General features: G+C 42.0%; 1 protein-coding gene across 1 annotated transcript in view; it reads right to left on the reverse strand.

Annotated features, from left to right (window-relative positions):
- Positions 1-15,263, reverse strand: part of LOC124022018 (NLR family CARD domain-containing protein 3-like) — a 64,264-nt gene that overhangs the window by 11,329 nt on the left and 37,672 nt on the right. Inside the window, 5 exon segments of the mRNA XM_046337073.1 lie at positions 5,835-6,008; positions 8,700-10,488; positions 13,560-13,788; positions 13,918-14,002; positions 14,237-14,353. Of these exon segments, the coding sequence (XP_046193029.1) occupies positions 5,835-6,008; positions 8,700-10,488; positions 13,560-13,788; positions 13,918-14,002; positions 14,237-14,353 (2,394 nt within the window).

Here is a 15,263-nt window from a genome sequence, read left to right on the forward strand (position 1 = left end):
ATCTAGCAACTAGAAAGCTAACACTGCATCCAGGAGAACCATGTCTCTACCATCCAGACAGACAGTATCTAGCAACTAGAAAGCTAACACTGCATCCAGGAGAACCATGTCTCTACCATCCAGACAGACAGACAGTATCTAGCAACTAGAAAGCTAACACTGCATCCAGGAGAACCATGTCTCTACCATCCAGACAGACAGTATCTAGCAACTAGAAAGCTAACACTGCATCCAGGAGAACCATGTCTCTACCATCCAGACAGACAGTATCTAGCAACTAGAAAGCTAACACTGCATCCAGGAGAACCATGTCTCTACCATCCAGACAGACAGTATCTAGCAACTAGAAAGCTAACACTGCATCCAGGAGAACCATGTCTCTACCATCCAGACAGACAGACAGTATCTCCAGGAGAACCAACTCCAGAAAGCTAACACTGCATCCAGGAGAACCATGTCTCTACCATCCAGACAGACAGTATCTAGCAACTAGAAAGCTAACACTGCATCCAGGAGAACCATGTCTCTACCATCCAGACAGACAGACAGTATCTAAGCAACTAGAAAGCTAACACTGCATCCAGGAGAACCATGTCTCTACCATCCAGACAGACAGACAGTATCTAGCAACTAGAAAGCTAACACTGCATCCAGGAGAACCATGTCTCTACCATCCAGACAGACAGTATCTAGCAACTAGAAAGCTAACACTGCATCCAGGAGAACCATGTCTCTACCATCCAGACAGACAGTATCTAGCAACTAGAAAGCTAACACTGCATCCAGGAGAACCATGTCTCTACCATCAGACAGACAGTATCTAGCAACAGACAGTATCTAGCAACTAGAAAGCTAACACTGCATCCAGGAGAACCATGTCTCTACCATCCAGACACTGCACAGACAGTATCTAGCAACTAGAAAGCTAACACTGCATCCAGGAGAACCATGTCTCTACCATCCAGACAGACAGACAGTATCTAACCAACTCCAGACAGAAAGCTAACACTGCATCCAGGAGAACCATGTCTCTACCATCAACTAGAAAGCTAACAGACAGACAGTATCAGTATAGCAACTAGAAAGCTAACACTGCATCCAGGAGAACCATGTCTCTACCATCCAGACAGACAGACAGTATCTAACAACTAGAAAGCTAACACTGCATCCAGGAGAACCATGTCTCTACCATCCCAGACAGACAGTATCTAGCAACTAGAAAGCTAACACTGCATCCAGGAGAACCATGTCTCTACCATCCATCCAGACAGACAGTATCTAACAACTAGAAAGCTAACACATGCATCCAGGAGAACCATGTAACACTCTCCAGGAGAACCATCTCCAGACAGACAGTATCTAACAACTAGAAAGCTAACACTGCATCCAGGAGAACCATGTCTCTACCATCCAGACAGACAGTATCTAGCAACTAGAAAGCTAACACTGCATCCAGGAGAACCATGTCTCTACCATCCAGACAGACAGTATCTAGCAACTAGAAAGCTAACACTGCATCCAGGAGAACCATGTCTCTACCATCCAGACAGACAGACAGTATCTAGCAACTAGAAAGCTAACACTGCATCCAGGAGAACCATGTCTCTACCATCCAGACAGACAGACAGTATCTAGCAACTAGAAAGCTAACACTGCATCCAGGAGAACCATGTCTCTACCATCCAGACAGACAGACAGTATCTAGCAACTAGAAAGCTAACACTGCATCCAGGAGAACCATGTCTCTACCATCCAGACAGACAGTATCTAGCAACTAGAAAGCTAACACTGCATCCAGGAGAACCATGTCTCTACCATCCAGACAGACAGTATCTAGCAACTAGAAAGCTAACACTGCATCCAGGAGAACCATGTCTCTACCATCCAGACAGACAGACATCCAGGAGAACCATGTCTCTACCATCCAGACAGACAGTATCTAGCAACTAGAAAGCTAACACTGCATCCAGGAGAACCATGTCTCTCCAGACAGACATAACAACTAGAAAGCTAACAGACAGGAGAACATGTACCATCTAACAACTAGAAAGCTAACACTGCATCCAGGAGAACCATGTCTCTACCATCCAGACAGACAGACAGTATCTAGCAACTAGAAAGCTAACACTGCATCCAGGAGAACCATGTCTCTACCATCCAGACAGACAGACAGTATCTAGCAACTAGAAAGCTAACACTGCATCCAGGAGAACCATGTCTCTACCATCCAGACAGACAGTATCTAGCAACTAGAAAGCTAACACTGCATCCAGGAGAACCATGTCTCTACCATCCAGACAGACAGTATCTAGCAACTAGAAAGCTAACACTGCATCCAGGAGAACCATGTCTCTACCATCCAGACAGACAGTATCTAACAACTCCAGGAGAAAGTCTCTACCATCCAGACAGACAACATCTGCAACTAGAAAGCTAACACTGCATCCAGGAGAACCATGTCTCTACCATCCAGACAGACAGTATCTAACAACTAGAAAGCTAACACTGCATCCAGGAGAACCATGTCTCTACCATCAGACAGACAGACAGTATCTAGCAACTAGAAAGCTAACACTGCATCCAGGAGAACCATGTCTCTACCATCCAGACAGACAGTATCTAGCAACTAGAAAGCTAACACTGCATCCAGGAGAACCATGTCTCTACCATCCAGACAGACAGACAGTATCTAGCAACTAGAAAGCTAACACTGCATGTCTCTACCATCCAGGAGAACCAATGTCTCTCCAGGAGAACCATCTACCATCCAGACAGACAGTATCTAGCAACTAGAAAGCTAACACTGCATCCAGGAGAACCATGTCTCTACCATCAGACAGTATCTAACAACTAGAAAGCTAACACTGCATCCAGGAGAACCATGTCTCTACCATCCAGACAGACAGTATCTAGCAACTAGAAAGCTAACACTGCATCCAGGAGAACCATGTCTCTACCATCCAGACAGACAGACAGTATCTAGCAACTAGAAAGCTAACACTGCATCCAGGAGAACCATGTCTCTACCATCCAGACAGACAGACAGTATCTAGCAACTAGAAAGCTAACACTGCATCCAGGAGAACCATCCAGACAGACAGTAGCAACTAGAAAGCTAACACTGCATCCAGGAGAACCATGTCTCTACCATCCTATTAGAAAGTAACTCTGAAATCAATGATGTTGTCCTTCACTGCAACCAAATTGCAGGAGAACCATGTCTCTACCATCCAGACAAAGTATCTAGCAACTAGAAAGCTAACACTGCATCCAGGAGAACCATGTCTCTACCATCCAGACAGACAGTATCTTAGTAACACTGTCAGTGTGAATATGCCTCTCCAGGAGAACCAGTAACACAGTCAGTGTGAATATGCCTCCATAGTAACACAGTCAGTGTGAATATGCCTCCTAGTGCAAACTAACAGTCAGTGTCTCTACCATGAATATGCCTAACACCTAGTAACACAGTCAGTGTGAATATGCCTCCTAGTAACACAGTCAGTGTGAATATGCCTCCTAGTAAACAGTCAGTGTGAATACTAGTAACACAGTCAGTGTGAATATGCAGTCTGCCTCCTAGTAACACAGTCAGTGTGAATATGCCTCCTAGTAACACAGTCAGTGTGAATATGCCTCCTAGTAACACAGTCAGTGTGAATATGCCTCCTAGTAACACAGTCAGTGTGAATATGCCTCCTAGTAACACAGTCAGTGTGAATATGCCTCCTAGTAACACAGTCAGTGTGAATATGCCTCCTAGTAACACTGTCAGTGTGAATATGCCTCCTAGTAACACTGTCAGTGTGAATATGCCTCCTAGTAACACTGTCAGTGTGAATATGCCTCCAGTAACACAGTCAGTGTGAATATGCTGTGTCCAGATTAGTAACCCGTGTCCAGATTAGTAACCCGTGTCCAGATTAGTAACCCGTGTCCAGATTAGTAACCCGTGTCCAGATTAGTAACCCGTGTCCAGATTAGTAACCCGTGTCCAGATTAGTAACCCGTGTCCAGATTAGTAACCCGTGTCCAGATTAGTAACCCGTGTCCAGATTAGTAACCCGTGTCCAGATTAGTAACCCGTGTCCAGATTAGTAACCCGTGTCCAGATTAGTAACCCGTGTCCAGATTAGTAACCCGTGTCCAGATTAGTAACCCGTGTCCAGATTAGTAACCCGTGTCCAGATTCCAAATTAATTTTTCCAACTTTCATAAAACCTCTTCTCGTGGAAGCGAGGTGGCACATTGTAGTTATTAGCCATCCTCTGCTACCAATGTTAGCTTAAAATGACACAACGACTATGTTCCTGTTGAACAACGTTTACTAAACCGTATTTACCTAATACATGGTTACCATGACACTCAGGACAGGCCCACAACACTGACTCCCAGGCCCACTGGAGTGATATCACCGTAGTAACAGAAATATAGGGGGACTTTAAACGTTAAGTTAACACAGTCCAAACAACATCTATTTTGACAGTGAAGCTAATATTGTAAGTGAAAGCACTGTGTATCCAGTGTGTTATGGGTTATGTCTTGGATGCATTATGGGTTGTTAGGTCACTGTGTATCCAGTGTGTTATGGGTTATGTTAGGTCACTGTATCCAGTCCCCCAATTGAAGAAGTCAAAGTAGTCTGACCAATTGTATTAAAGTTGTCAAACATTTTGTACTTGTTCCCAAACTCCTTGGTTGCATTTGCAGTCTGTTTTGGTTGTGTTATGGGTTATGTTTTGCCCAAAAGTAACTGAATGGTGGATCATGACGAGATGTTTCTAAACAACTAAATGAATCCTGATGCCAGAACTAATACAAATCATAAATGAAACATGCTAACCTCACCATTATCAATAACAAAGGCTACAACAAAACATGCTAACCTCACCATTATCAATAACAAAGGCTACAACAAAACATGCTAACCTCACCATTATCAATAACAGAGGCTACAACAAAACATGCTAACCTCACCATTATCAATAACAAAGGCTACAACAAAACATGCTAACCTCACCATTATCAATAACAGAGGCTACAACAAAACATGCTAACCTCACCATTATCAATAACAGAGGCTACAACAAAACATGCTACCCTCACCATTATCAATAACAAAGGCTACAACAAAACATGCTAACCTCACCATTATCAATAACAAAGGCTACAACAAAACATGCTAACCTCACCATTATCAATAACAGAGGCTACAACAAAACATGCTAACCTCACCATTATCAATAACAAAGGCTACAACAAAACATGCTAACCTCACCATTATCAATAACAGAGGCTACAACAAAACATGCTAACCTCACCATTATCAATAACAAAGGCTACAACAAAACATGCTAACCTCACCATTATCAATAACAGAGGCTACAACAAAACATGCTAACCTCTCACTATTACCAATAACAGAGGGGTCTGATCTTTGTGCCTCTGTAACTTCATCATTCATCATCATTCAAGATTCATTCATTATTATTCATAATCATGGTAGCATCCACATGAATGTAGAAGTGTTCAGAAACATCTTCTATTCTTACTGACAATACAAGTGAAGTGACTCCAAACTGACAGGACATTATTCACCATTCAGTTTCTATTAGGAAAAACATCTAAAACACAACCAATACAAACTGCAAATTAATTCAACAAGTTAGTAGAATCACAAGCTTGATGTAATCACTGCAGGCATGGAATATGGGACCAAATACTAAACGTATGACTACTTTAATACACTATAAGTGAATATAACTGAATAATTACGACTTTTTGAAATGGGAGAACTACATACATAAAGTGCTTTCATATCTGATAATACTGACCTCAGAGTCTCCAGTCTGCAGTGTGGATCCTCCAGTCCAGCAGAGATCAGCTTCACTCCTGAATCCTTCAGGTCATTGTTACTCAGGTCCAGCTCTCTCAGGTGTGAGGGGTTTGACCTCAGAGCTGAGACCAGAGAAGCACAGCCTTCCTCTGTGACTCCACAGCCTGACAGCCTGCAAAGAGTCAAATCATATTAAAATCACACTGATATTCTTTGGTGTTGAAAATAGTGGCAGTATATTTTTTCAACATATTCAGATATATCAGTGTCCTGAAACTTTCCATATATATATATTCGTAAATGAATGTATCATTAAAAATGACAAATGATCAAAGTATTGCCTGCAGACATGTATAGTACAAATATTATAGTAGACTGACCAGAGCAGTTTAAATATAACTCAAAAGACATATATACAGTATATATTTTTCTACATTTTCAGATATAGTGTTCTGAAACCTGCCATATCTATTCATATATTAATGTACCATTATTATAAATTATCAAAAGTATTTCCTCAGATAGAAACATGTACAGTACAAATATTTGAGTAAACTGACCAGACCAGTTTAAAAAAGCAGTATTAGTCAAAAGAGACAGTGAGGAATCAGAATCAGATTGTATTGAGTATACAGTCCACACCATATCTATTTAGACAGTGAGGAATCAGATTATTCAATACAAACAGTCCACACCATATGTATTTAGACAGTGAGGTGTCAGATTTAGATTGTATTGAGTATACAGTCCACACCATATCTATTTAGACAGTGAGGTATCAGATTTAGATTGTATTGAGTATACAGTCCACACCATATCTATTTAGACGGTGAGGTATCAGATTTAGATTGTATTGAGTATACAGTCCACACCATATCTCTTTAGACAGTGAGGTATCAGATTTAGATTGTATTGAGTATACAGTCCACACCATATCTATTTAGACAGTGAAGCTGACATTTTAAATGTGGCTCTATACTCCAACATTTTGGATTTCAGATCTAATGTTTCATATGAGGTGACAGTTTATAATGTCACCTTTTATTTGGGGTATTTTAATACAAACAGTTGAAGTCGGTAGTTTAAATACACCTTAACCAAATACATTTAAACTCAATTTTTACAATTCCTGACATTTAATCCTAGTTAAAATTCCCTGTCTTAGGTCAGTTAGGATCATTACTTTATGTTAAGAATGTGAAATGTCAGAATAATAGTAGAGAGAATTATTTATTTCAGCTTTTATTTCTTTCATCACATTCCCAGTGGGTCAGAAGTTTACATACACTCAATTAGTATTTGGTAGCATTGCCTTTAAATTGTTTAACTTGGGTCAAATGTTTCAAGTAGCCTTCCACAAACTACCCACAATAAGTTGAGGGAATTTTGGCCCATTCCTCCTGACAGAGCTGGTGTAACCGAGTCAGGTTTGTAGGTCTCCTTGCTCACACATGCTTTTTCAGTTCTGCCCTCAAATTATATGTAGGATAAAGGTCAGGGCTTTGTGATGGCCACTCCAATACCTTGACTTTGTTGTCCTTAATCCATTTTGCTGCAAACCGTAGTTTGGCTTTTTTAATGGTGGTTTGGGAGCAGTGGCTTATTGATGAACAACCTTTCAGCTTATGTTGATATAGGACTCATTTTACTGTGGATATAGATACTTTGTACCTTTTACCTCCAGCATCTTCACAAGGTCCTTTGCTATTGTTCTGGGATTTATTTGCCACAAAGTAAGATAATCTCTAGGAGACAGAACATGTCTCCTTCCTGAGTGGTATGAGGGCTGCGTGGTCCCATGGTGTTTATACTTGCGTACTATTGTTTGAACAGATGAACGTGGTACCTTCATGCATTTGGAAATTGCTTCCAAGGATGAACCAGACTTGTCCGAGGTCTTGGCTGATTTATTTTAAATTTCTCCCAATGTCAGGCAAAAAGGCACTGAGTTTTAAGGTAGGCATTGAAATACATCCAAATTATGTCAATTAGTCTATCAGATGCTTCTAAAGCTATGACATGATTTTCTGGAATTTTACAAGCTGTTTAAAGGCACAGTCAACTTACTGTATGTAAACCTCTGACCCACTGGAATTGTGATACAGTGAATTATAAATTAAATCATCTGTCTGTAAAAAAGTGTTTGAAAAAGTGACTCCAAAATGACAGGACATTATGAACCATTCAGTTTCTATCAGGAAAACATCCGAACACAACCAAGACAAACTGCAAATTAATTCAACAAGTTAGTAGAACCACAAGCTTGATGTAATCACTGCAGGCATGGAATATGGGACCAAATACTAAACGTATGACTACTTTAATACACTATAAGTGAATATAACCGAATAATTACAACTTTTTGAAATGGGAGAACTACATACATAAAGTATCTGTATCTGTTAATACTTACCTCAGAGTCTCCAGTTTACAGTGGGGATTCCCCAGTCCAGCAGAGAGCAGCTTCACTCCTGAATCCTTCAGGTCATTGTTACTCAGATCCAGCTCTCTCAGGTGTGAGGGGTTTGACTTCAGAGCTGAGACCAGAGAAGCACAGCCTTCCATCTTGACTCCACAGCCTGACAGCCTGACAAAGAGATCATCATGACTTCACAAACACACTGTTCATTTAACACCAGTAGTGTAGAAGGACAATGGCAGATGCATTTGGTTTATTTTCCCAAACAGATTCATCTTCCGTCTCCAATAAGTGTATGGTCATAATGTTATACTAATGTGAAAATCAATGCATTTATTCAGTATGTTATTCAATATAATATTATATACATATAATACATATTTTTCTCTAAACTGAATATTTCTTCCTGATGATTAGTTCTTATATGTCATTTTATTTACTCACAGAGCAGCTCTGGAGGCTTTGACCACTGGCAGCAGCCTCAGAAGACCTTCCTCTGATCTGGAGTATTTCTTCAGGTCAAACACATCCAGATCCTTTTCTGAAGTCAGCAACACAAAGACCAGAGCTGACCACTGTGCAGGTGACAGGTTGGGTTTTGAGAGACTTCCTGATCTCAGGTATCTTTGGATCTCCTCCACTAGAGAATGGTCATTCAGTTCATTCAGACAGTGGAACAGATTGATGCTCCTCTCTGGAGAGGGATTCTCCCTGATCTTCTCCTTGATGTACTTGACTGTTTCTTCATGGCTCTGTGAGCTGCTTCTTGTCTTTGTCAGTAGACCTCGTAAGTGCTTCTGATTGGACTCCAGTGAGAGGCCCAGAAGGAAGCGGAGGAAAAGGTCCAGGTTTCCCGTCTCACTTTGTAAGGCTTTATCCACAGCACTCTTGTAGAAAGTAACTTTACGCCTTTGTTTGATCCTCACAGAAAAGTTCCTGGATGTTGATTGCAGTTTGTCCATTAGATTCTCATTGTTGTTTATGAATGAGAGGAACACATATACAGCAGCCAGAAACTCCTGAATGCTCAGATGAACAAAGCAGTACACCTTGTCCTGGTACAGCCCACGTTCCTCTTTAAAGAGCTGTGTGCACAATCCTGAGTACACTGAGGCTTCATTGACATCAATGCCAGCCTCCTTCAGGTCTTCTTCATAGAAAATCAGATTGCAATTCACAAGCTGTTGAAAAGCCAGTTTACCCAGTGACAGAATGCTCTCTTTATTCCAGTGTGGACCTGTCTCTTTCCCAAGATACTTTGCATTCTTCTGTTTGGTATGAAACAACACAAGGTGTGTGTACATCTCAGTCAGAGTCTTGGGCATCTCTTCTCTCTTATGTTTCAGCATGTGTTCAAGGACTGTTGCAGAAATCCAACAGAAGACTGGAATGTGGCACATGATGTGGAGGCTCCTTGATGTCTTTATGTGTGAGATGATTCTTCTGGCCAGGTCCTCATCACTGAATCTCTTCCTGAAGTACTCCTCCCTCTGTGGGTCATTGAACCCTCGTACCTCTGTCACCTGGTCAACACACCCTGAAGGGATCTTATTGGCTGCTGCAGGTCGGGCAGTTATCCAGAGGAGAGCAGAGGGAAGCAGATTTCCCTTGATGAGGTTTGTCAGCAGAACATCCACTGAGGTTGACTCTGTGACGTCCCAACATATCTTGTTGTTCTGGAAGTCTAGGGGCAGTCGGCACTCATCCAGACCATCAAAGATTAACAGAACTTTGTACTTGTCGAAGTTGGAGATTCCTGACTGTTTGGTTTCCATTGAGAAGTGATTAAGAAGTTCAATTAAAGTGTGTTTGTCCTCTTTCATCAAATTCAGCTCCCGAAAAGGGAATGAAAATACAAATTGGACATCCTGATTTGCTTTTCCTTCAGCCCAGTCCAGAATGAACTTCTGCACAGAGACTGTTTTTCCAATGCCAGAGACTCCCTTTGTCAGCACAGTTCTGATAGGTTTGTCTTGTCCAGTTAAGGGTGTGAAGATGTCGTTACATTTGATTGGAGTCTCTGGTCTTGCTTGTTTCCTGGTTGTTGTCTCAATCTGTCTCAGCTCATGTTCATTATTGACCTCTCCTGTTCCACCCTCTGTGATGTAGAGCTCTGTGTAGATCTTACTGAGAAGTGTTGGGTTTCCTTGTTTAGCGATCCCCTCAAATACACATTGAAACTTCTTCTTTAGACTAGATTTGAGTTCACGTTGGCAAAACACAGCAAGATCATCTGAATGAAGAAATAACACAGAGGATATTAATATTGTCTGTTTTAATGCCTACAGTATTGTAGGACTGTTATAAAGTTGTAAATTATAATCTTTTCTTCTCTAAACTGACTGTATAAATGTGTAAATGTTTTCATAATGCATTACAGACTGGTGTGACTGATTATATTATTATTGGTTTTATTGATGGTATTATTAATGTTGTCTCTCTTTCTCTAAATTAATCACCACAACACATCCCTGCTGCTACTTGATGAGGTCACTAGGTGTTGTGTTAAGGCTGCTACAATATCACTGCTACAATATAATCTTTCAATCTGTGCATCCTGCTTGTTCACGCCCAACAACGCCCATACCTGCTTTCCATCAGATTATAATGGTGACAAGACCCTTGCTTTGTCCCTGCACTTAGCCTAATGCGTTCTTTTGTACGTGTGTTATCTAGGATCAGCAGACTATGTGTCTCTTCTGACATTCCTTCAGCATCTCCATGTCCTAAAAATATGTGGGCTATGTCTATAGTCCATTAGTTGGTCATTTGGCTGACCCCCTCCTTTGTATATACCTCTGACCTTGGTATGTCCAGTTGCCCTAGGCGCCTATGTGTCGCCTTCCCTTCGTGTGGTCTGTTTAATGTTTAGCTGTCCCATACTCTCATGGCCTCCTGTCCTATACAATAGACATTGCATTTTACCAGAATGGTAAATGCACTCTATAAGTGTATCTTTCTCTTGTGTTACAGTATTATGTTCCTCCATATATGTACATCTTTCTCCCATAGGGTCTACACCAGAAGGTAATGGTTATAGGAGGAAGGTATATAGTGGAGGGTCTACACCAGAAGGTAATGGATATCTGTAGGAGGAAGGTATATAGTGGAGGGTCGACACCAGAAGGTAATGGTTATATGAGGAAGGTATATAGTGGAGGGTCTACACCAGAAGGTAATGGTTATAGGAGGAAGGTATATAGTGGAGGGTCTACACCAGAAGGTAATGGGTATCTGTAGGAGGAAGGTATATAGTGGAGGGTCCACACCAGAAGGTAATGGTTATAGGAGGAAGGTATATAGTGCAGGGTCTACACCAGAAGGTAATGGGTATCTGTAGGAGGAAGGTATATAGTGGAGGGTCGACACCAGAAGGTAATGGTTATAGGAGGAAGGTATATAATGGAGGGTCTACACCAGAAGGTAATGGGTATCTGTAGGAGGAAGGTATATAGTGGAGGGTCTACACCAGAAGGTAATGGGTATCTGTAGGAGGAAGGTATATAGTGGAGGGTCTACACCAGAAGGTAATGGGTATCTGTAGGAGGAAGGTATATAGTGGAGGGTTTACACCAGAAGGTAATGGGTATCTGTAGGAGGAAGGTATATAGTGGAGGGTCGACACCAGAAGGTAATGGTTATAGGAGGAAGGTATATAGTGGAGGGTCTACACCAGAAGGTAATGGTTATAGGAGGAAGGTATATAGTGGAGGGTCTACACCAGAAGGTAATGGTTATAGGAGGAAGGTATATAGTGGAGGGTCTACACCAGAAGGTAATGGGTGTCTGTAGGAGGAAGGTATATAGTGGAGGGTTTACACCAGAAGGTAATGGGTATCTGTAGGAGGAAGGTATATAGTGGAGGGTCGACACCAGAAGGTAATGGTTATAGGAGGAAGGTATATAGTGGAGGGTCTACACCAGAAGGTAATGGGTATAGGAGGAAGGTATATAGTGGAGGGTCTACACCAGAAGGTAATGGGTATCTGTAGGATGAAGGTATATAGTGGAGGGTCTACACCAGAAGGTAATGGTTATAGGAGGAAGGTATATAGTGGAGGGTCTACACCAGAAGGTAATGGGTATAGGAGGAAGGTATATAGTGGAGGGTCTACACCAGAAGGTAATGGGTATAGGAGGAAGGTATAAGGTAATGGTTATAGGAGGAAGGTATATAGTGGAGGGTCTACACCAGAAGGTAATGAGTATAGGAGGAAGGTATATAGTGGAGGGTCTACACCAGAAGGTAATGGTTATAGGAGGAAGGTATATAGTGGAGGGTCTACACCAGAAGGTAATGGATATAGGAAGAAGGTATATAGTGGAGGGTCTACACCAGAAGGTAATGGGTATCTGTAGGAGGAAGGTATATAGTGGAGGGTCTACACCAGAAGGTAATGGGTATCTGTAGGAGGAAGGTATATAGTGGAGGGTCTACACCAGAAGGTAATGGTTATAGGAGGAAGGTATATAGTGGAGGGTCTACACCAGAAGGTAATGGGTATCTGTAGGAGGAAGGTATATAGTGGAGGGTCTACACCAGAAGGTAATGGTATCTGTAGGAGGAAGGTATATAGTAGAGGGTCTACACCAGAAGGTAATGGGTATCTGTAGGAGGAAGGTATATAGTGGAGGGTCTACACCAGAAGGTAATGGTTATAGGAGGAAGGTATATAGTGGAGGGTCTACACCAGAAGGTAATGGTTATAGGAGGAAGGTATATAGTGGAGGGTCTACACCAGAAGGTAATGGTTATAGGAGGAAGGTATATAGTGGATGGTCTACACCAGAAGGTAATGGTTATAGGAGGAAGGTATATAGTGGAGGGTCTACACCAGAAGGTAATGGTTATAGGAGGAAGGTATATATTGTAGCACTAAGCTTGGAATGTGTTGGTGCAGGGAAGTGATTACATGTGTCAGGCATTGATAAGGGGAGAGAGACATGGATTAGTGATGGAGGGGTCAGATGAAGTGAGGAAGAACAGATATCACTAAGGTTTGTATAGCTACATAGATACATTGGCTGTTCGGCTTTGGAGGAGGAGACTCAGCCTAGGCTAGCCAAGGGTTAAATATCAGTGCTTGTGTGAGATGTTTTGTTGTCTGAATTACAGCTGTACCGACCCTCTGGGAAGAATTAAACGTGGTTAAAGCTTCTCTAGTGTCCGTGAGTTATTTACTCACAAATTACAGTGTTCAGGTTGCTACAATATCATTGAGTTACACAGCTACTTTAACTGTACTTTAGCTACAGCTTTAAATGTTATAAAACAGCATTCAACATGAGGCAGACAGATCTTACATTTCTCCAGTGTGTCAGCAAGCTGCTTCTGGTTCATTTTCCTCAGGATGTGCAGTGTGATCTTCAGAGCCCCCTCGCTGGCACTGCTCTCCTGCTTCTCATCTTCAGCATCCACCACTTCCTTATCCTGCATCTGACTCTCAAAGCCTTCTGGGAGTTCTGGACTAAGAATCCTCTTGAACATCTTCAGCTCGTTCTTCACAAATGTCATAATATTCTGTTCAAGCAACTGAAATAAATAAAGTAAATAAGTTAAGCAAGAGACTAAATGCTTTCTCATCAACACATTAATGAATGTTTGACAGATCAACTTTACTTGAGGTAAACAAAAACAAATGTACATAACAGGACCACATACACTGAATATGGAGGCCAGGTCTGTATGATGACTCTGGGAAGACTGACCACTGAGAATCTCTGACTCTGATCTCTCCTGTTGGTTTCTGTGGACAAAACATGATATTACATCTCATCCAGGGAGCACACGCACACACACACACACACACACACACACAGGGAGGGAATGTTGTGTTTGTTTAATATTGTTTTACGACTATGAAAATGGACAAAATGATTAGCCTATGGATTATGAAAACAAAAATAAACGTGAAAATGGGAGGTGAAATGACTAGAGACAGTGTTGTTTAACTCACTGACCAGGACCCATGAGTTCTTACCTTTGTTCAGTAGAAAAGTCTCCCTTTCTAAACTCTATAGGATGATTCATAGACTGGTCACTCTTCATGGACACACAGCTGGGAACAGGGGAGGCTGGTCTCTCCTGCTTGATTGGGCTTCAACACAACAGAGACAAACATTACATCTCTCATCTACTCTGAGCTCAGATGGGGAAACATAAGAAGAGTTTCACAAATAGAACTGACTTCCAGACGTTAGTTAATGGCGCGAGCAGTGAGTCATGTTTAATAACTAAATTAATTTAGCGTCGCGAACGTTGTAGTCAGTCTGTCAGCCCCGCTAAAAGGCTGGTGTCGTTACTCTGCCTTCTCCGGGGGCATGTTGAGGTAAATTTACTAACCGGGAGAGTTGAATTGTGTAATTTATTGGAGGGCTGGAAGAGGCACTCTCGAGGTTGTTTACTCACAATACCTGTCTGGGTTGGCGCCCCACCTTGGGTTGTGCCATGGCGGAGATCTTTGTGGGCTATACTCAGCCTTGTCTCAGGATGGTAAGTTGGTGGTTGAAGATATCCCTCTAGTGGTGTGGGGGCTGTGCTGTGGCAAAGTGGGTGGGGTTATATCCTTCCTGTTTGGCCCTGTCCGGGGGTGTCCTCTGATGGGGCCACAGTGTCTGACCCCTCCTGTCTCAGCCTCCAGTATTTATGCTGCAGTAGTTTATGTGTCGGGGGGCTAGGGTCAGTTTGTTATATCTGGAATACTTCCTGTCCTATTCGGTGTCCTGTGTGAATTTAAGTGTGCGTTCTCTAATTCTCTCCTCTCTTTCTTTCTCTCTCAGAGGACCTGAGCCCTAGGACCATCTGACATGATGACTCCTTGCTGTCCCCAGTCCACCTGGCCGTGCTGCTGCTCCAGTTTCAACTGTTCTGCCTTACTATTATTTGACCATGCTGGTCATTTATGAACATTTGAACATCTTGGCCATGTTCTGTTATAATCTCCATGCGTCACAGCCAGAAGAGGACTGGCGACCCCATATAGCCTGGTTCCTCTCTAGGTTTCTTCC

This window comes from Oncorhynchus gorbuscha, unplaced genomic scaffold, assembly GCF_021184085.1.
Source record: "Oncorhynchus gorbuscha isolate QuinsamMale2020 ecotype Even-year unplaced genomic scaffold, OgorEven_v1.0 Un_scaffold_1264, whole genome shotgun sequence".
Lineage (NCBI taxonomy): Eukaryota > Metazoa > Chordata > Actinopteri > Salmoniformes > Salmonidae > Oncorhynchus > Oncorhynchus gorbuscha.